The sequence below is a fragment of the Delphinapterus leucas genome, unplaced genomic scaffold (genome assembly GCF_059928025.1).
Source record: "Delphinapterus leucas isolate spDelLeu-1000000601 "Yukka" unplaced genomic scaffold, BTC_Dleu_Yukka2 spDelLeu_asBTCV2_sq25, whole genome shotgun sequence".
Classification (NCBI taxonomy): Eukaryota; Metazoa; Chordata; class Mammalia; order Artiodactyla; family Monodontidae; genus Delphinapterus; species Delphinapterus leucas.
The window spans coordinates 14,578,066-14,599,748 of record NW_028322234.1 but is presented as its reverse complement, the minus strand read 5'-3'; the positions used below and the strand labels follow the sequence as shown (position 1 = coordinate 14,599,748).

Genomic DNA, 21,683 nt, shown 5'->3' with positions numbered 1-21,683 from the left:
GTCACATGTGGCACTTCCAAATCAGTCACGATTAGCAGAACCCAAGTTATGTCCAGAAACTTCCCTGCATGGGATTCTGGGGAATACAGTTTTTAGCTTTCTAGCTTCCGACTGTTAGAATGGGGTTGGGATCCATCATCCTCCAGGCAGTAGTGGTTGTCCTAGTGGCTTCTCTCAGGTAGCATAAGTTCATTTGTGCATATCAATAGTTTGTTTTTATGGCTGAGTAGTATTCCATTACCTGGATGTACCACATACATCCATATGCATATCTTCTTTGGAGAAACGTCCATTCAAATTCTTTGCCCATTTCTGAACTGAGTTCTTTGTCTTTTTATTGTTGGCTTACAAGAGTTCTTTGTATATTCTGGTTACAAGTCCTTCATGCTGTTTTAATGATTATAGCTTTATAAGGTGTTTTGATTTTGGCAGGACAAGACCTCCTTTGTTATTTTTTTCTTGCAATTTACTATCTATGTAAACTATTTTTTTAATATTTATTTATTTTACTTATTTATTTTCTTTTTTCGGGGGGGGGCTGCATCGGGTCTTAGTTGAAGCACGCACAGGGTCTTCATTGAGTCGTGCAGGATCTTTTGTTGTGCCGTGCAGACTTCTCCCTAGTTGTGGCATGCAGGTTTTCTCTCTCTAGTTGTGGTGCGCGGGTTCCAGGGCATGTGAGCCCAGTAGCTGTGGTACGCGGGCTTAGTTGCCCCGCTGCATGTGGGAACTTAGTTCCCCAACCAGGGATCGAACCTGCATCCCCTGCACTGAAAGGCAGATTCTTTACCACTGGACCACCAGGGAAGTCCCCCTATATAAATTTTAAAACCAACCTAAGTTCCATAAAAATTCCTGTTGTGATTTTTACTGAAATGGCATTTATATTGATTAATCTGTTGAAGAATAACTTCTACAATGTTGATCCAGCCTTCTCATTCATTAATATGATGTCTCTTTCAATTTATTCATGTCTTTTCTTTAGTAAACCTTAATAATTTTGTTTTTTGGCCACGTCCCGAGGCTTGTGGGATCTTAGTTCCCTGACCAGGGATTGAACCCGTGTCCCCTGCAGAGAAGGCACGGAGTCCTAACCACTAGACTGCCAGGGAATTCCCTAAACGTTAATAATTTTATCTTTAATTATCTCGTATAATTTCTGGTCAACTTAATTCTAGTTTATAGTTTGTGTTTCCATCGTGGATGTGATTTCTCCCTTTTTCTAGGAGGTTAATGTTGATATATGGGAAAGCTGGGTTTTTTTGTGTTAATATTATAACTAGACACTTCACTGTCAATGTATTTCTCAAAACATATCGGCTTTTTTTTTTTTTTTTTTACAGAGATGAGCATATATCTTCGGCAGTATTTTTTTACTTCCTTTTCAATATTTATCCCTCATAAAGGAAATACATATAGCTGATTATATTGTACAAAAAATGCTCAAACTCAGTAGAGAAATACATGTATTTTCTCAACGGTTCTCATCCTGGCCTCACTGTTCTCTTAACAGCTGTTCTTTAAGAAATGAAAGGCTACTAAGTTCAGAAAGGCTTTTATATATATATATATAAATTTATTTATTTGCTTTTAATTTTGGCTGTGTTGGGTCTTTGTTGCTGTGCATGGGCTTCCTCTAGTTGTGGTGAGCGGGGGCTACTCTTCCTTACGGTGCACGGGCCTCTCATTGTCATGGCTTCACTTGTTGCAGAACAGGGGCTCTACAGCGCAGGCTAAGTAGTTGTGGCGCACGGGCTTAGTTGCTCCGCGGCATGTGGGATCTTCCTGGGCCAGGGATCGAACCCGTGTCCCCTGCATTGGCAGGCGGATCCTTAACCGCTGTTCCACCAGGGAAGCCCAGAAAGGCTTTTTTTTAAACTTACTTTTTAATTTGTGGTAAACACAAAACTTACCATTTCATGTTAATTTACCATTTAAAAATACATAGTTCAGTGTGATTAAGTAGATTAGATTGTTGTGCACGTTGCAAAACTGAAACACTATTCACATTAAACAACTCCCCACACCCCCTCTCCCCTGGCAACCATCATTCTACTTCCTGTCTCCGTGAATGCCACTAATTTAAGTACATAATAAGAGTGGAATATTTACCGTTTTGTAACTGGCTTATTTCACTGAGCATAATATCCTCAAGGTTCATCCACATCATAGCATGGGTCAGAACTTCCCTCCTTTTGAAGGCTGAATAACATTCCATGGGACCACATTTTGTTTTTCCATTCATCTGTCAACAGACAATGGGTTCCTTCCTTTCGGCTACTGTGAATAATGCTGCTGTGAACATGGGTGTGAAATCTCTCTTCCAGTCCCTGCTTTCAATTCTCTTGGATATATACCCAGAAATAAGATTCCTGGGTCATATGGTAATTCTATTTAATTTTCTGAGGAACCAGAGAGGCTTTTAAATGATTTCTCAGTTTATCAATCTCAACAGCATCCAACAATATTTGAAAATGCAGCTGTACACACACAGGAGACTATCTATAGATCATGCCTGGTGGGCAAATGAATTCATGAACCCCCCAGGCACAATGACTCAAAGTCCTTGACCTTTTGGGAGCCCTGGGTCCTGCTGACCCTGCCTTGCTTTTGGAAACCCTCTGCTTCTTTGGCCTCCATGACATCACACCTTCCGAGTCTGCCTCCTCCATCTCCCTACTCTTTTTCAGGCTCCCTTGTGAACTCCTTCTCTGAAAGCCAACAATGAATGCTGAGCAGTGACTCTGGAATCCCTCTAGCTTTCACACTTGAACCCAAGACTCTGCTGCCAGCTCCTCCCTGGAAACTGTCACCTTGGGAACCATGGGCTGTAGGGGCACAGGGTGAAGGGGCTTCTTGGGTGGACCCCTGCCCCCTAAGACTGGCCTCTGCAAAGGCGCAGCAGGCTGTGATGCCATGATGGATGCAGGCTGCAGAATCCACAGACAGAGGGGTGAAAATGCGTTGTGGGTGGAAGGCAGGGCCTGGGAGCCCAGCTATTTCAGCTTCCACCAGGGATGAATCTCTGCACGTGGGTTGTGGGGTGGGGGGGCGCCGAAAATACCAGAAAACAATTCTTTACTAACATGGCCAACAGGACCCCACGTGATCTGGGCCGCACCACCTGTCTTGTCTCATTTCCTTCCGCACCGCCCACTTTTCCTTATCCTCCAGCCCCAACCGTCTACATCACATCACTCTCTTCTCAGACGCTTCTCGCTCCCTTTGCCTGGTCAACTCCTACCCACTGTTCAGAGAGGCCTTCCCCGATCACCCCGTGATTCGGGGGGAGTCCAGTGCCTCCCCATCGCTGGTCACTCCCCGCCCTCCACTCGGCTGCAACCTTGCTTGTATGAATATCTGTCTGCCCAATCCCAGGAGACCAGGTGTCCCGCAGACAAGTGCGAACAGACGTGAAAGTAACCTGGACACCATGTCCTCGCCCAAGATACTGAGTTCAACGAAGGAGAGACCTCACCCACCAGTAATGAAAGCCAGTGGTGGTAGGCTCCTTGGGCCCTGGCTGTGGTTGGTGAGGCTCCTAGACAGACTAGTTTGAGGGCTGGGCCCCGCAGAGACGACCCAGGGTCTCTGAGCCAGCTTTGGGATCCCTGAGGTCCAGTCAAGATTTTTTATTTTGGAGAGGGGGACACTGTTTCTCTGCCTGGACGCTAGGCTGGGAGTCTGTGTGTGTGCAGGTGGTCACTCGCTGTCAGAGGCGCCTGGTCCCGGAGGGGAGGGGTCTAGAGGACCAACAGTTGGACTGAGTTGCCTGCTTGCTGGTGGGTCTGCTGCTGTCCTCTGCTCTCTGGGCCAGTGCATCTGTCTGTCCACCTGTCCCTGTGTCCTTTCGCCATTAGCGAGCCCCTGTCTTTCTCACTGTATCCCTCACACCTCTCCCCTCACCCCACTCTCCCTTGACTTTCTCTGCCTGCATTGAGACAGGCTGGGACCTGGGACCCTTTGCTGCAGTGCCTGCACCTGGACACACCTCTCTTTGAGCAACAAAATACAAGGAAGCCATATGGGACTAAAAACTGCGTGCATAAGCAGGTGGGGCAAATTATAAACAATAAGATACAAAAAGACCAAAACCCTTCACAGCACCACCAAGCGGGTGGGCCGACCGCCTGAGCCACCACTCGCGCCCGACCCCTGGACCCACACCATATAAGGAACCAGCAAGCAAGAGAACTTGTGACTTGTTTTTTGCTCCTTCCTGCTGCAGCAGGGGCCGCCAATAAAGCCTTGCCTGAATTTTCCTCACGCCTCCTATCAATTTCTGAAGACTACGGAAGCCAAGATCCCTGGTTGGTAACACCATCAGTGCCACACCCCCGCCCCTGTGCCCGTCCTCCCCCGTCTCTCTCACCTACCTGGGGTCTGGGCCTGCCCTCACACCACCGCCGTTGAACCACAAAGAGGGATGGCGAGGTGTACCTGCTGGCACGAGGTCTCCTTCGTCAGAGAGGCACCCATCACTGTGGTGGTCTCTGGCACGGCCATCAAGTACGCCAACTACATAGCGCTTGGCTCCAAGCAGAGGAACACTCTGGCACCTGCTAGCCCACATCAGGTACCACGAGGGACGGCGGCGCGCTAACCAGGCCTTCCTCCAGGTGCCCTCCTGCGCCTGCGCATCGCCCCTTCCCCCTCCTGCGCCTGCGCGCCACTCCTTGGCGCCGCTTCTTCCCTGCTGCGCCTGCGCACTGCTCCTTCCTTCCTGCGCCTGCGCACCATTTCTTCCCTCCCGCACAGGGCCCTCGTTCCCCTCTGCGTCTTTGGCCGGTTTCTTTAAGGCTTCCTGAATTCATGCGTTTGAATCTCAGCTCCACCACTACCCGCGTATTCTTGCTCAAATCACTTAGCTTCACTCATCAACATGTGTACATTAAATTCGTGTGATTTTTTTTGTGGAAAAAAAAAAACCTACTTAGGGGCTTCCCTGGTGGCACAGTGGTTGAGAGTCCGCCTGCCGATGCAGGGGACACAGGTTCGTGCACCGGTCCGGGAGGATCCCGCGTGCCGCGGAGCGGCTGGGCCCGTGGGCCGTGGCCGCCTAGCCTGCGCGTCCGGAGCCTGTGCTCCGCAGCGGGAGAGGCCACAACAGTGAGAGGCCCGTGTACCGCAAAAAACAAAACAAAACAAAAAAACCCTACTTAGCATCACTGTGCCTCAGTTTCCCCATCTGTAAAATGGGGTATTATAGATAGATATAAATAATATTAAAATTTTAAAATTTATATGTGAACAGATCCATTTTATAGTTTAAATTTAAAATGTATTTCTTATACTGGCATTTTTACATAAATATATTAAAATGTATAACAGCACCTAGCACAAAGATTTGCTACAAGGATTCCGTGAGTTTACGCATAGCAAATAGATCCTGGACTTCCCTGGTGGCTCAGTGGTTAAGAATCCGCCTGCCAATGCAGAGGACGCGGGTTTGATCCCTGGTCTGGGAGGATCCCACATGCTGCGGAGTAACTAAGCTCGTGTGCCGCAACTACTGGGCCCACGTGCCGCAACTACTGAAGCCCGCACGCCTAGAGCCCATGCTCCACAACAAGAGAAGCCACCACAGTGAGAAGCCTGCGCACCGCAACGAAGAGTAGCCCTCGCTCGCCGCAACCAGAGAAAGCCCACACGCAGCAACAAAGACCCAACGCAGCCAAAAATTAAAAACAAAAAAGACAAAAGACTCACGAAGTCTTTCTTAAAATATAAATTAATTATTTTTAAAAAATAGCTCCTGGCACACTAAGCATTGCATTAGCATTAATTATTCTTCTTACAGTGGCTGTTATTAACTATGTCTCTTCTCCAGCGAGCCTCATCCATGGCCAGGTCGTTCTTGATCACCCTGACTCCCCAAACTCACCACCCAGACTCACTCTGTATCACACACCCTTTTAAAATTTTCTGCCCGGCCCTACTGGCCCCCTGCTACCATGGTTGTATCATTTATTTGTTTAGTTGGTCAATTCCATGAGGGCGAGGGGCTGGACTGCCTTGTTCCACGTGGGCCCCAGGATCTAGGGTAGCACTGGCCCCTCAGGTGTGTGTTCAGTGAATAAATGCCCATGTTCCAGATTCGGACAGGGCATAAGAGACTTCCAGGGGCTTGTCCAGTCAACATAATAAAGTATCCAGTGAGTACACAGTGACCCAGAGAAAACTGAAACATGAAGGGGGTGGACTAGTCAGGGCTGGGGTTTGAAATTTTAACATATGGTGGCCAAGGAGAACCTCTATGAGAGAGAAATTTCAAGAAAGACTTAAATGAGGTGGGGGAGGGTGCTACGTATCTGGTGGAAGGTGCTCTAGGCAGAGGTAATGCGGCAGTGTTAGGGCCCTGGGGCAGGAACGTGGCTGGCAAGTTGGAGGAACAGAGAGGAGACCACTCTGGCTGGAGCAAGGTGAGGGGGTGGGGGGAGTGGGAGAAGGTGAGGGCAGGAAGGGGACACGGCCTCGTGGGCTGCGGGGGCAGGTGAGGGGAGGACCTGGGGCTTTTACCCCGAGGGAGCCCTGGAGGGCTGTGGGCAGCCCAGAACCGAACCTGACTCAGGTGCTCACAGGCGCCCTTCGGTGGCTTCAGGGAAAACAGACCGGGTGGAAACATAGTTGAGGTTGAGATGAAGATGCTTTGGACCTGGATGGTAGTGGGGGAGGGGATGAGAAGCGGTCAGATTCTGGAGGCAGAGCCTTGACGGACTGGGTATCTGAGAGAATGAAAGGCGCGGAGGATGGCCGAGATTTCTGGCCTGTGCAACTTGCAGGATGGAGCTGCCGTTAACTGAGATTGTGGAAGGCTGGGGTAGGGGATGACATCAGGGATTCTGTTTGGGCCGTGTTGAGTTTGAGATGCCTGTTAGACAGGGACACAAGGAGTGGGCAGTTGTAGCCGAGAGTCTGGAGTGGAGGGGAGAGGCCCCACCTGGATCAGAGGGCCTCACCTGGTTCTGCCAAGATGAATGAATGGTGCGCCATCTTGAATTTTCAAGTCAGTCCAGACAACAGCACAAGTAATCACGTGTGCAGGCATAGCTGAAGCTACGAGGATGTTCACCCTGACATTTTATCTAATAAAAGTGGAGGGAAGAAAACAACCCACCTAAGTATCAAACAATAAGGGGGATCATTGAATGGTGATCGGGCGGCACAGGGCTCCCTGATGGACATGCTGCGGCAGGTGAAGCCCACCATGTTCTACGGCAACCCCTGGGTTTGGGACAGATTGCTGGATGACCTGAAGACCAGCCAGCTGGTCTTGACCCCGTTCCAGAGGAAGACTGACCAGTGTGCCATGGGGCTGGGGCTCAGGGTCAACAAGAGTCGGCTGTCCAGGGAAGGCTGGGGCACAGGTACCCACCGAGGTGCCCGCCCGAGGTGCCGGGAATGGGAGTCCAGGGAGATGGCAGGTGGATGTGCGTGTGGCCTTCCTGGCCCGTAGGAGGCAATGGGGGTGGGGACCCAACCCCCCAGGGTCGAGGCGAGAGTGACACATGACCTGAGAGGGGGAGCCCCTGGCCTAGGGAGCTGGGTTTGGGGGTTGCTGGTGGATGCAGGGGTGGCTTGGGAGCTCCCTGACCCCTCAGCCCCAAACAACAGTGCCCGATCAACGTGCACACGCCGTCGCCTTCTGCCGGCAGCTCAAGAGCCTGTCCAGTGGGCTGTCAGATGTCGTCTACGACAGAGACCCTGTGGTCATGGAGTTCACTGGGCAGGCAGGGCATTGACACTGTGAACGTGGAGGTCACCTCAGTGCCAAGATCCTCAAGTGGACCATCCTCAAGCAGGGTGAGCGGGTCCGGGCAGGGTCGCTGCGCCCGAGGCCCTGGGGTGCTTCTTAAAATGCCATCTCCCTAGCGGGCACCCCCGGCATCTGCGTTTTAAACCGGTGCCTCTGGGGAGTCTGACACACAGGGGAGGCTGCGTCCACGACAGGATGGAAGTTCTCCTGGCACCCTGGGATAGGCCTATTGCACCCCTGTTCTCGGGGCTCCCCAATCAAGGCCTCCCGCCATTCCGATGCCACTTGGCCCTCTGTATCCTTAGAGCAGACTCGGCTGCTGACCCCTCGTCCTGTGGTGATAGGGGCTCCTGTTAGGGGTGGAGGGAAGGCCCCACCTGGAACTTGATGCCTTTACAGGGGTGACCATGAAACTGAAGAGGGCTGTGGTGCCCAAGGAAGCCTAGCTGAAACAGAAAGATTTTACAGGGAATATGACAAAGACTAGGGGCCTGGAGAGCACTGTGGGCTCCTTTCCTCAAGGAAGTGACTGCCAACACCCCCCCATCCCCTGCCCACCCGTCTCTCCTGTTTGATGATAGAGGAGCCGCCTTCTAGAGGGAAGGGAACTGCTCCCAGCGAGGGAGCTGGTTTGAACTAAGATGCCCCTCTCTGGGGAAGCGTTTTAAATGTAGGAGAATAATAACCTTGGTTTCACTAGAGCAGTGGTTCTTACCTGGGTGATTCTGCCCCTCCTAGCCCCAGCCCAGGAGACACTTGGCAACATCTGGAGACATCTGTGGTTGTCACAGCTAGGCAGGCAGGTGCTCCTGGCAACTGGTGGATGGGGGGCCAGGGATGATGCTCAACACCCCACAGTGCCCAGGATGGCCCCTCCCGGAAACGTCCATAGTGCTGGGGCTGGTGAGGAGTTTCACGCTGAGGGCTCCGAAAGAGACAAAAACGGACGTGATAAAGCTCATGGGTGTCTTTACTTTGAAAAATACAGTTACTCTTTCAGTGAGATGTTGAGGGGTTGCTGCACCCCTTTTGAGAGATGGTGTGGGAACACCTCCTAGTGTTCACGGTCACCCTGAGGTCCATCTGCGGAAGGGATCGACCAGCTCCCGTTTATACAGCGAGGGGGCCTGGCTGGGTTCAGGGGTTCACACACTGGACTTGTGGTTCAAAGGGTACATACTAAATGCCACCCTGCACCTGACCCATAGAAAAGAGGTAAGAATTAACTGGTAGGCGTGATCGTGCTACACAGCAGGGCCTCTGGCTCAGATAGGGGAATGGGGGGGGGGCACAGCTGAAAGCAAGGCTCAGAGGGAGGGTGATGAGGCCGTCACAGCCCAGGACACACTCAAGGGAACCCTCCTTCAATAGTCGTGTTAACAGACTCCCCTGGTGGTGCAGTGGTTGGGAGTCCTCCTGCCAATACAGGGGACACGGGTTCGAGCCCTGGTCGGGGAAGATCCCACATGCCATGGAGCAACTAAGTCCGTGCACCACAACTACTGAGCCTGCATTCTAGAGCCCACAAGCCACAACTACTGAGCCCGTGCACCACAACTACTGAAACCCATGCGCCTAGAGCCCGTGCTCTGCAACAAGAGAAGCCACCGCAATGAGAAGCCGATGCACCGCAATGAAGACCCAATGCAGCCAAAAATAAATAAATAAAAATTTAAAAAACCAAAAAAAGAGTCGTGTTTACAAACAAGGAACATGAAGTGTCCAGAGAGGCCAACATCAGGAGACAAGAGGCTGACACAGAAGAACTGACACCCAGGGAAACAGAGCTATTTCCTTGGAGGGGGACTAGGAAATCACATCCAAGAGATAAGCTAGGGGAGCTGGTTAGAGCAGTTTGCAGTCTGACGGGTAAAGGACTTGGGGGCTGTCACTTCTGTGCTCACAACAAGAAGAATGCTGAAAAACTGAGAATTGATGACACTTCTTGGGTCCGTCAGTGAGTTGAGGTCGCAGAGCAAACCCCTACCCTAAAAACAGGAGAGGGGTGGATACACAGACACTCCGCTTACCTGGGGCAGAAACCACTGCCGGAGCCAGTGTCCGGTGGGGTGTGGAGCTGACTCACTGCTGGAGAGTGAGCGTGGATGAGCTTGAGGGGTAAGAACGCCTGGAGACCCAGGCTTGGGGCGGGGGGACACACATTTCAAGAGCCCCCCAGGTTCTCACAGTGAAGATCTGAGAGAACAAGTAAAAATAAAATCAACTCTGGTGCTTCCTGCAGAAGGAGGGGGAAAGTACCTGTTTTGAAACACGTCTCAGAGCACTCTGTTCTCCTTAAGAAAGGCCTGCCCTCAAGGGAAACTATCTTAGCAGGGCCTGACCAAAGTGGGTTTTACCAGCGTTTAATTGACCTGGGGGAAGGGAAACACCCATCTCCAGGCCTCTCTAGGCTTCCTCTCACCTAAGGATACCAAAGGAAACAAAAGAAAAAGCTGAGAAGCACTTGTGAAGGTCACGGTCCAAGGGCACAAGCTCCCTAAAAGGTGGAGGCCACAGAAGGCTTCCCCTGTCACACATTTTACCACCACACCAATAGGCCTTCTGTATAACAGGGTTTTACAGATAAAAAGGACTGCAAGGCTCAGACCCTGTTTTAAATACAAAGAGTCACTAGGGAAACCCAGGGTTTCAGGATAGACAAAAACAAGAACACCTCCAGCTTCAGCAAACAGTGAATACAGCCTAACTCCTGGCCAGAGGAACATAAACCCTCACCCTAAAGGCCTGTTCAGCTCAGTTCCTTTTCTCCAGTATACTGGGTCTAGCTTTCAACAAAAAAAATTACAGAACATTCTAAAAGGCAAAAAAATACAGTCTGGAGAGACAGGGCAAGGGTCAGAACCACACTCCAAGGCAGCGGAGATTTTGAATTTATCAGACTGTGAACCTAAAACAACTACGATTAATATGATTGACGTGCTACAGCTAAGGCCCTACTGGACATCATGCAAGAACAGATGAGTCATGTGAACAGGGAGATGGAAACTCTAAGAGAAAATCAAAAGGAAAGGCTAGAAATCAAAGACTTCCCTGGTGGCCTCCCTGGTGGCACAGTGGTTAAGAATCCACCTGCCAATGCAGGGGACATGGGTTTGAGCCCTGGTCCGGGAAGACCCCCACATGCCGCAGAGCAGTTAAGTCCGTGCACAACTACTGAGCCTGCGCTCTAGAGCCCCCCTAGCCACAACTACTGAGCTCGTGCGCCACAACTACTGACACCCACGTACCTAGAGCCCGAGCTCCACAACAAGAGAAGCCACCGCAATGAGAAGCCCACGCACTGCAACGAAGAGTAGCCCCCGCTCACCGCAACTAGAGAAAGCCACGCGCAGCCACGAAGACCCAGTACAGCCCCCCAAAATAAATAATTAATTTTTTAAAAAACCAGAAAATTAAAAAAAAAAAGAAATCAAGAACTATAATAGCAACGAAGAATGCCTTTGAGGGTCTCATTAGTAGGTTGAACCAGCTGAGGAAATAATCAGGGACCTTGAAGATATGTTAATAGAAACTTCCCAAACTGGAAAGTGAAGAGGAAGAAAAAAAAAGGAAAAGAGAAGGAAAGAAAGGAAAGAAGGGAGGGAGGGAGAGAGGAAGGGAGGGAGGAAAAGGATATCCAAGAGCTGTAGCACAATTGCAAAACGTGTAACATATGCATAATGGGAGTTGGTTAGAGATCTGAAAGGTGAATAATCCTGGAGGTTCAAATCTATGTCATAGGAGGTCCAGAGAGGGAGAGAGAAAACGGGAGGAGCGACATCTGAAGACACAATGGTTGAGAGTTCTCTGGGAGTCCACCAGATGCTACCCAGGATATGTTTGTTTTTTTTTTTAATTAGAATTAAAAACAATGTTAATGTGAAACTTCAGAAAACGATAAAGAAAAACATTTTACAACATAAGCTAATTAGGTTATATGGAAAACAAACATGCAAGAATATCTGGGAAATTTCTTTAAAAATATTGAGGGCTTCCCTGGTGGTGCAGTGGTTGAGAGTCCGCCTGCCGATGTAGGGGACACGGGTTTGTGCCCTGGTCCGGGAGGATCCCACATGCCGCGGAGCGGCTCGGCCTGTGAGCCACGGCTGCTGAGCCTGCGTGTCCGGAGCCTGTGCTCCGCGACGGGAGAGGCCGGCGTACCGCAAAAAAAAAAAGAATATTGATGAAGGGGGACTAGACCTACCAGATATTATATAAATTACAAAGCAGCAGTAACTAAAAGCTCAGTGATGGGGCATAAATAGATATGCAGAAGAGAGAAGTCAGGGACAGACAGAAATATATGCAGGAAATGAGTAACGCATCAGTGGGGCCCTAGCTCACGGCAAACTGGAAGGTGAGAAAGAAAAAAGGAGAGAGGGAATAAATCATGAGAGAACTTAAAAAAAATAGAAAAATCATCCTAGACAAGAAGTAACAACCTCTAAAGCCACTGAAAGGGAAGACTCCAGCACGGTGGGAAATGCCATAAACAAAACCTGCAGGCAAACTGGGGGGAACAGAATACATTGCAAAGTCCTACATTTCATATTCCATAAGGAGCTCCTAAAAATACACATAGACACACAAGCACACAGACATAAATACCAAGAAAATTGGTAGAAAATAGGCAAGTCCACTGCCAAAGCTGTTAATCATAGATGCTATCACACACCTGCACGTGTATAGTTATGTGTGGTCATGGAATTAAACGAGGGAAAATGGTCTAAATGCCCACCAGCAGGACTAGTTATGTAAACTACTGTGCGTTTACACAACATGCTAATTTGGAATGAACTCTAAGATATATTAAAAGGATGCATGTATGCTACCACTTGTAAAGGAACTATGTCTTCTTCATGCACAGATGGCTCTCAAGAGCTGTATAAGAAAGTGGAGAAGGAAAAGAAGTAGGAATGAGGTTCATTGCTTACTGCACATGTGCCCTTGAAAACTTTGAACTTGTGCTTGCATCACTCAAATATCCATTTAGAATTTGAAAAAAAAAAAGATTTGAAAAAATTCAAGGCAAAACATTGAAAAGGGCAGAGATGTCACATCGATAGAAGAAACAAATCACTAAAATGTAGGAAACTGTTTCCAACTAAAAGACAAAATCTTAAAGACACCAGAGATGAAAGTCACACGATACCCACAGGGGCAACAATGAGACTGAATGGCTGACTTCTCCACAGAAACAATGGAAGCCAAAGGACAATGGAGCAGCACGTGGAAAGTGGGGACAGACCATACCTGCCAATCTACAATTCTATACCTAATGCAAATATCCTTACAGAATAAAGATGAAATGAAGATGTTTATAGATGAGCAAAAGCTGAGGGAATTCATTGTTGCACTAAATGCAATGCTAGTGAGATTTTTTCAAGGAAAATGATTCCAGATAGAAACACAGAAAGAAAGAAGGGGACCCCAAGGAGTCAGTATATGGATAAATACAAAGAAAGATTGACTGTAAGCAACAAAATTAACACATACCTGGTCTTGAGTCTCAGGGAATGCGCCTACTAGCTGTATTGTTGTAGGCGGGTCAACGCTTGCAGGCTGTTTCTTCATCTGTCGGTGGGGATTCTGACAGCAGTCCCTACCCTCATCGAGTGTTTGTGGAATCTGTGAGATAACTCTCAGTCCAGCGCCTGGCTCGTAGCAAGCCCTATTGTATTTTTACACGTTAAGTCGTCCTTTACTGTGTTATGGGGGTCTGGGAGCGGTGGGAACCACTCTAGACCCTCTTTCACTCTGTGTCCCTAATTTAGGAGCTCAGATGAGAAACTGTCCCCAAAGGCCTGCAGAATCTCTGGTAGGAAAGACAGGGCAGGGAGGCCATAGCCTTGATGTTGGAAATGGAAATTCTGGCTACTGACTAGAAGAAAGAAGAAATGCTCCCGAGTACCCTGGTGTGGCCGGCTGTCTCCCCAAGTGGCTGCCAACCGACAAAAGTGATTTTAATTAGCTGCTGTGGGCAGAGAGTATTGGCCTGCAATGCCGACCACTCAGGAATGGAACTTCTGCTCCGTTGGTGGGACTGGAGCCCACAGAGTGGACAGGGCTGCTCAGATAGGGCCTGGGAGAGCCATCTCCTTGGGGTTCACTCAGCTTTGCCACACCAAGTCCAGAGCAAAACCCACCACAGACAAACTGGCAGACAAGCACCCTGGCCCCTGGCAAAAGATGTCTCACATTTTCTGTCTGGCTATCATCCATCTACCCACCTATCCATCCATCCATCTACCTGCCCATCCACCCTTCCATCCAACCCCCCCCCCCCACCATCCACTCACTCATCCACCCACCCATTCGTCCACATTGTGAAGTTAGGCTTGCTTTTCAACCCAAAACTTGCTGCCTGCGTGCAAGGAAAGAACACGCCATCAGAAGCAGGACCAGACACTTAGTCCTCTGCCATCTCGCGCCTCTTGGGTTTCTGGTGGTGCCGACTCTCTTCCTCCGGGATGCCAGCCTCGCTCACATTCCCTGTCCCCACTCCTCATGCCCAACAGGCTCGGTTCCAGCCCTCTCCCCTCTTGCTGGTCATCGATCTGGAAGCACTGGGACGGGGAGAGGAGACGAGGAACCCCATGGTGCTTTGTGGCTCCACCCACCAACTCCACAGTGGGGAGGAAGCAAGCAGATGCATGAAGCTCTACACAGAACTCTGCTTTCCCATCTGACTTTATTTCACTTTTTTTTCTATAAAACTCCTCCATAATTTCACAATTTAACAAAAAGTTTAAAATCCAGGACAGAAACAATCCTGTAACTTATTACAAACACAATTCTCCTTTATTCCTCTTATCCAGGAGTTGGTCTCGGGCCGATGAGTGTCCTAGTTCCTAGTTAGACACATTCTTTGTAAAAACCCTTGTGGGTAAGAAAGGTATTCGATACCTTTTGCTTTCAGGCGTCGGTTTACATTTTCTTCAGGAGAGAGCAAAACACCGGGGTTTGCACTGGGGTCAGGGGGCTTAACACTAAACACACGGCAATCACAAAGTGCCGGCCCCTTCCTATGGAAGCATCCCCAGAGCCCTGGTGGGCCCAGCTGCCGGGCAGCTGGGGGTGGGGTGGGGGGAGCAGCTGGGAATGCTGTGGTCGGGGCCCTGGCTGCCTGGCACATCCATCAGGTGGTCACAGGGCCAGCACTGGGGCCTTCTGACCAGAGGAGGTAACAGAAATGGGTTGGTGCTTCCAAAGGCCCTGGCAACAGCGGGCAGGGCCAGATGCTGCCGCTGCTACTGCAAAGGGCAGGCCCGAGAGCCCGGCCTTCCTCTAGCTGCCTCAGGGGCAGAGCCTGGCTCCTGAGCAGAGGGCCGCCCGAGTCACAGAGCCGGGAGGGGATCCTCCGGAAGGAGAAAGACTGGGGCCCTTGGGCTGAGGCTCCCACCCGCGACCCCCAGCGGCCTCTGTGCACAGAGGGCCAGGCAGCTGCTGCTCTCGGGCCAGTCCTTTCTGTCCAATGTCTTAGAGTTTCCAGAGAAGAGAGGTGCCCCACTTCGGAGTATTGTTGGCCTGCCTGGAGAAGGGGACGGTGGCAGCACGGAGCCCGCCACACAGGCCTGCCCTCTTCCTAATACCTCAAGGCAGTGGGGTTGGGAGAGAATCAGAGCAGATGGCAAGGAGTCACGGCAGTCTCCTCTGAAAGTTCTCGGGCCTTCCCCGAGTCCTGGGATCTCACCAGGAAGGCTGGCATTCGGGGAAGCCTTGGAGGCGGGGCTCCCGAGGGAGTGTTTGGGGTCTGCCTGACAGACAGACAGAATTGGAGCAGTGACAATGGTCAGGGACCACAGGGAAGGGGAGCGTGGCACGCCCCACGTGGGAATTCACAAACTGGGGGGAGGAGGGACCGTCCGACAGTGGGTGGGAGAGAAGTGAGCCTGGCTCCAGCCCTGACCTCCTCTCCTGGAGCCGGTGGGGACCAGAGGAGCCTTGAGTCGAGGTCCCCAGCCCCCAGGAGCCCACCACAAGGTGGGCTGACTCCGTGAGGGCGTTCTGGCCGGGAGAGAGGAGCTGGCTTGGCCCTTGGAGAGTTTCAGGCGTGCGAGGAGTTGGGTCTCCAGCCCTGGACCGGCGTGAATAGCAGGGGTGGAAGGGCCTGTCGCCGGCCAGGGCCCAGGCACGAGGGGCTGGTTCTGAGTCCTGACGCTCCTCAAAAAACTCCACAAACTATCCCGTCTTATTTGGCAAAAGCTCATTTTTTCCAAAGTTCGAAGACTCGGTCAACAGAAGGAAGAGGATCCTATGGAAGGAGGAAGAGGACGAGCCCCAGGACGCTGACCCAGTCTCAGCCCGCGGCTGGCTGGGGGCCGGGAGGGCGGCTCCTGGAGACGGCGGCCCGCAGTATTCACCGCCCCGGGAGCGGCAGGAGGCGTCCTCCCTGCACCTGGAGAGGGTGAGCTGGCGCTGCAGCCCGGCCTTCAGCCCGACACCAAGGGCAGCGGAGACATCGCAACCTACAAGTCCCGCCTTACACCCCCCACCCCCACGTGCACTGCTGCCCTGGAAATGCACACCCGGGAACCGCTCGGTACCTACAGTGCAGACATATATATATAATAGAGAGAGAACTATACAGCACGGAGTCCCAGCACAGTGAGAGCCGACACAGGACCGTGTCTGGCTGACGCGGAGGACGAGCCGGGCCCGTCCTGGTGCGGCAGGAGCCCTCTGAGGTCCTGGGGCGCGGCGGGGTGTTCCGAACCGTTGCGGGAGGCCGGAGGCAGTGCCCCAGCCTCTCAGAGGGGCCCGGGCAGTGAAGCTGTGCCACACGCCCCACCGAGGAGCGAGGCCCCCACTGCAGGGCACGTCTCTTCCCCCTCGGGAGTACACAAGCCACTTTCCAAGGGGGGCCCAGGTGACGGCCCCAGGGTGTCGGGGAGCAGCAGCGCCGGCCTGGGCCCCTCGGCCCCGGGGCTCCCGACGAGGAAAGTGCAGCTGGCCGTGTGGGCCGAGGACAGGGCGGTCACTAAGGCAGTGCTGCGGGCGGGCAAGTTGAGAGAGGAGGGAAGGCGGGGCCCAGACGTGGCCTCCCAGGACCCCGGGGACGCGGCCCGGCACCCGGCCCAGGGTCATGTGGCCACCGCCTCCAGGTAGCTCTGCAGCTTGCGCACGGTGGTCTCATCCAAGGAGAAGAGGTCGAAGTCGAAGGTGGTGTTGGTGACGTTGAAGTGGCCGGTCTCCTCGATCAGGTTCACGATCTGGAGGGTGGTGGCAGGTGGCTTCAGTGTACAGGGCGCTAGGCTGGCGTGGACCCCGCCCCCCACCAGGCCCTCGAGGAGAATGGAGAGTGGTTCCCTGGGGCTGCCTAACGGGGTCAGCAGCCCACGGGCCTCAGGGGCACCCCACCCGGGACTCCTCCGAGATGCTTTGCCCTCCGGGGGCCGCGGGGTGGGTGGCTGCATCCAGTACCTGCTGCAGCACGTTGCGCTCCCGCAGCGCCATCAGCCTCCGGTGCAGCTCCACCAACTCGTCAGTGTAGGCCTGGGGGACAGAGGGGCGCTCAGCGCGCGGCCCAGTGAAGCCCTGCGGCCACACCCACGTCAGCTCCAGGCTGGTGCTCCCCGCCCAGCGCTGTCGTAGGCCCTCCCCACTCCCCCAGCCCCGCCTTGTCGTAGGCTCCTCCCCACTCCAGCCCCGCCTTGTCACAGGCCCCTCCCCATCCCAGACCCCGCCTTGTCGTAGGCCCCTCCCCACTCCAGCCCCCGCCTTGTCACAGGCCCCTCCCCACGGCAGCCCCCACCCTTGTCGTAGGCCCCCCCACCCCCCAGCCCCACCCTGTCATAGCGCCCCCTCCCGCCCCAGCCCCCACCTTGTCGTAGGCACCCCTCTTGAGGATCTTCTCGGGCTTGCTGCAGGGCTCCGGGCTCCGGCGGCCTGACGTCTGCAGGGTGACCCCAGGTCTGTGTGAGCGCCAGCCCACACCCCCTTCCCCAGCCCCCAGGGCCACCGCCTTCCCAGGCCCCAGGCCTGCTTGTCCTCCCTCCTCTGGCCCTGGACCCAACTCTAAGGGCAGCCCCTCCTGGGCAGCTGACGATCTCGGGGCCTGGGGGTGAAATGACCTTCCTCTGCGCCCACCACCCTGAGCCTCAGACGCTTGGAGAAACCCCAGGCCCAACCCTCAGCCGGCCTCTAGGACGTTACCTTGCTGTTGGGTGGGGGCGGCTTCTTGGGTGGAGGGGGCTCCCGACTGGGTAGGCAGGAGTCGGCACTGTTGTCGCTCTCGCTGTCACTGAAGCTCAACCTGAACGCAGACACGACACCCTGTCAGGCCACCCTGTGCTCAGGGGAGGGGGCCCCACCCTGCAAACAATGCTCTGGGGCTCTGGGACGGACTCGGCCCCTCCCTGGGGCCAGGCCAGCGCCCGGCGCTCCCCCTACAGCTCAGGAGACCCCCTCAGCCAGCTCTAGGCGGTCACTGCCGGCTTAAAAGAAAAGGAAAGAAAGAATGCATCTGAGCTGCCTTCAAAGAGCAAAGAACCCAGAGACGAGCACGCTGGCTCTGAGAGGCTCTGGGATCCCGGCGGGGCTCGCTGCTCACTGCAGGCTCAGAATGCTGGTGTGGTGCGGCACCCTGCAGGACAGTCCCTGCCAGCGGCAGCCTGAGCCCAACGCCCCGGGAGGGAGGGAGGGAGGGACACAGGTGCCAGCGTGGTGACATCAGACGCCCGCCCCTTGCTGGGCGGGGCCCAGACCCCGAGTCCGCTGAGCCCACCCCACAGTCCTGGGGCCAAGGCTGGCACTTGCGCTGGGCTGGAGGCTGAGAACGCACAGCCATCCCTGAGGTGGGCTCGCTCCCAAGGCCTGGGGGTGTCCAAAGGAGGGGCCTCGGCTTACCCCACTCTGGGGGAAGGCCACACGTCATCTTCCCTGGGCCAGTGCACCTGGGGAAGGGGGAAGGGACCCCTGGCCCGAGCCCGAGAGCAGAGGAACCAGCCCCCACTGCCCCATATGCCTGGGACCAAGGCTGGTCCTCGGGCTGCTGGGCACTGCCTCGCCCCCCTTCTCGGGTGGTGATGGACTCCTCTCCCTGAGCGTCCTTCCCCTCCCTGCCAGGCAGCCACATCCTCCAGCGAGGGGAGGAAGGATGCCCCCTGAGGCCCCCAGGCCCACCTCAATGCCTAGGCAGGGCACCGCCCGGTGGGCTCAGAGGCTCCCTTTGCCTCACCCCGGGGAGCCCCCGTCCTGGCCCACCTCCTGGAGGCCCCACGATTACAGCAGGGCCAGGCAGAGCTGCCCCGGTGCGCCCACGCCCACTCCTCCCCTCTGGCCCAGGCACCTGGAGTCCCTTCCTGCGTTCGTCTTGCCAGCAGCCTCCTCGCCTGACGAAGAGTCGTCCTCGTCAGATTCCTCAGACTGCAGGTCCTCCACCATGGAGCGCAGGGGTCCTGGTGAGGGCCGCGAGGAAGGGATGGAGGGAGGGAGGGGGAGAGAAGGGGGTTCAGGGCTCCACGTGCACCCCAGAGTCCCCTCCACCCCCAGGGCCACATGGAGCTCCTTGACGCCACGACCTCCAAAACACACCCAGGCAAACCCACCTCGGAGGTTCCTCTGGCCAGGTGGGGCCTGCCGCCTATCTCCAAGCACTGCGCCTGTGGCCACCCCCTCCTTAAGAGACTCCTGGCTCCCCCCACCCCTACCTTCCTGGCCCTCCTCACAGGCCTCTGGCCCCTGGCCCAAGACAGGACCGCAGGGCCCCTCCATTGCAAAGGGAAGGAGCAGCCGTCCTCTGCTCCGGCTGCTGGGATCAGAGCTCTGCCTGCAGGCAGGATGAACCAGTCCTGGCTGAGAAGGGCGAGGCGGCCCGCAGCATGGGCCACAGAACACCAGCCCCCCAGCCTGCGCCCCTCCTCGGGCCTGCCCAGCCCCGTGGCAGGCCCCTCCACTGCTCCCGGCCCACCGTCCTCCCCTTTCTCCAGAGACACTCGGTTCCAGTCCCCTACAGACGGCATCTTGGTTTATATTCCTGTTACCAAGGCAACAGAGGGACACAAAGCCCTCAATTACCTTGGTCATGTGATCCCGTGCACGGCAGGTTTCCCCCTCCCTTCCCCGTAGATAAGAACCGTTGGAGAGACTGTGGGCTTGGAGCACCCCATCCCCCAGCCCCCTCAGGACTGCGTGTCTTTATGTCAGGCCCCCGGACTACGCTCGCCTCCCCCAGCTCTCCCCCACCCTCCAAAAGGGACTGCAGGCCGTGGAGGAAATTCTCAATCCGATCCACCAGAAGAGGTGCTTCCAGTGCGAGGGTGGGCAGGGGTCGATGGCCCAGGGGGCCCTATCCACTCTGGGGCAGGAAATGGGTCTGGTGCCGCCTCCCAACAAGTACCCCAGGCGGCCTGCAGGGAAAAGGCAGCACTGCAGGCTGCGGGGGCCTGGGCCGAGTGCTGGCCAGGCACGCGGCAGGAGCAGAGTGCTTGGCTGGGTGGCTGAGGCAGAGGAAGGGACCCTGCGCTGGCCAAGTGAGCCTCCATCTGGGAGGAGCTGGAGAGGAGGCTTCCGGCAAGGGCAGGGCCCAAGTCACAACAGGGCCCTCCGCCGCAGACCCACAAAGCACAGCTCAAAGCCCTGTCGCACAGATGGGGCAAAGCTGAGGGCCCAGGCGACGGACAGCTGGCGGTCGGGTCATCTGTGCCAGTTTTGCTTTTAACACCGGACCCCTGAGCGTCCACACACCTGTGGACACGGATCTCTGGGGCCCGGTCCAGGCAAACAGCGTATCCTGAAGTGAAACCCTGGGCAAGCTCAGCCCAGGCCCAAGCCTCCCTACCCTCCCTCGCACCCTGCCCTCGGGTTTTTCTGGCCGTGGCGGCAGCGTTCAGACTCAGGGTGTGCTGAAACTCGGGCACGAGCAAGCCCACATTGGGAGATTCCTTGTGAACCCCTGGACTCCATACCAGACCCAGTGCCCCACTGGCCTCCAGGAAGGTCAGGGGGCTGCTCCCAGAGCAGTGAGCCTTTCCACCAGAAACCAGCCCCATGCGTCCCCACCCCGGCTCTCTCCTTTCCCAGCACGCACCTTGACTGTGGTTCTGAGATGGCTCAAAATCCGAATCTGAACTGGAGTCGGAGCTGGAGCTGGAGTTGGATGGGCTCGACTGGGCGGACTTCACCCCACGGCAGGGCAGGTGGGGGGCAGCAGGGAGAGAGGACAACAGTCATCTTTCAGTCCAAAGAAAAGGAGCCCTCCGGTGGCAGGGACAGCCAGGCAGGACGCCCCAGATACGCACTCCAAAGGCCGCCAAGGCGCCAGGCCCCGGCACCCGAGACCCTGACCCCATCCCACCTCCTCCCCCAGCCCCAGGATGCCGCCAGTGTGCATTCAAAATGCAACCAATGACCTTTCTTTTCCCACTGAGGGACGGTAAATCTCCAGCCACGCCTGGTGCTCCCACCTGCCCACGCAGGAGGACGGGGCCGAGGCGAGCTCTCGCCGCAGGGGGATTGGAGGCGGGCGGGGGGCAGGCGACTGTGGCTGCTCTCACTTGTGGGCCCTACCCTCCTCCGGCGAGAGCACAGCTGGCTGGTGTGCGCTGCGGCGCTGCGGCCAACAGCTGGAAGGTCCGAGCAGGAAAGGTGGGTGCGTTCTCATCCTGCCCCTCATTTCCTCAGTCTGTCCTGAGGCTGAGTAGCGACAACAAGCTGTCTCCCTGTCACTGGGTGCCCCTGAGGTGATGATGAGTGAGTGTGTGGGCAAGTGACAAGCACTTGAGGACACAGTGGACTCACAGCTGGCCCCACTGCACCCAGAGCCGGTCACATCCCCCTTCTCCTCTTCCTTTAGCCCTGACTTGGCCACCAGGGGGCAGTAAAAGCCCAAACTAGGAGCCCAGGCCCTAGGATACTAAGGCGTAAGTAGCATGGGGCAGCACCTCCCACTTGAGAGGCCTGCGTGGGGAAGGGGTTGAGCCAGAAC

General features: G+C 54.8%; 1 protein-coding gene across 5 annotated transcripts in view; it reads right to left on the bottom strand.

The window, feature by feature from the left end:
* Positions 1-14,430: 14,430 nt before the first annotated feature.
* Positions 14,431-21,683, bottom strand: part of MLLT1 (MLLT1 super elongation complex subunit) — a 64,968-nt gene continuing 57,715 nt past the window's right edge. For 4 of the 5 annotated variants that reach the window (XM_089905573.1, XM_089905576.1, XM_089905575.1 and 1 more), the window contains 6 exons: positions 20,787-20,874; positions 19,047-19,155; positions 17,912-18,011; positions 17,580-17,651; positions 17,180-17,293; positions 14,431-16,968 (listed from right to left, as the gene is read on the bottom strand). In XM_089905573.1, the coding sequence (XP_089761699.1) occupies positions 16,840-16,968; positions 17,180-17,293; positions 17,580-17,651; positions 17,912-18,011; positions 19,047-19,155; positions 20,787-20,874 (612 nt within the window). In that variant the 3' untranslated portion in view covers positions 14,431-16,839. The remainder of the gene's footprint in view (positions 16,969-17,179; positions 17,294-17,579; positions 17,652-17,911; positions 18,012-19,046; positions 19,156-20,786; positions 20,875-21,683) is intronic. The other variant, XM_022557053.2, reaches the window with a different exon arrangement.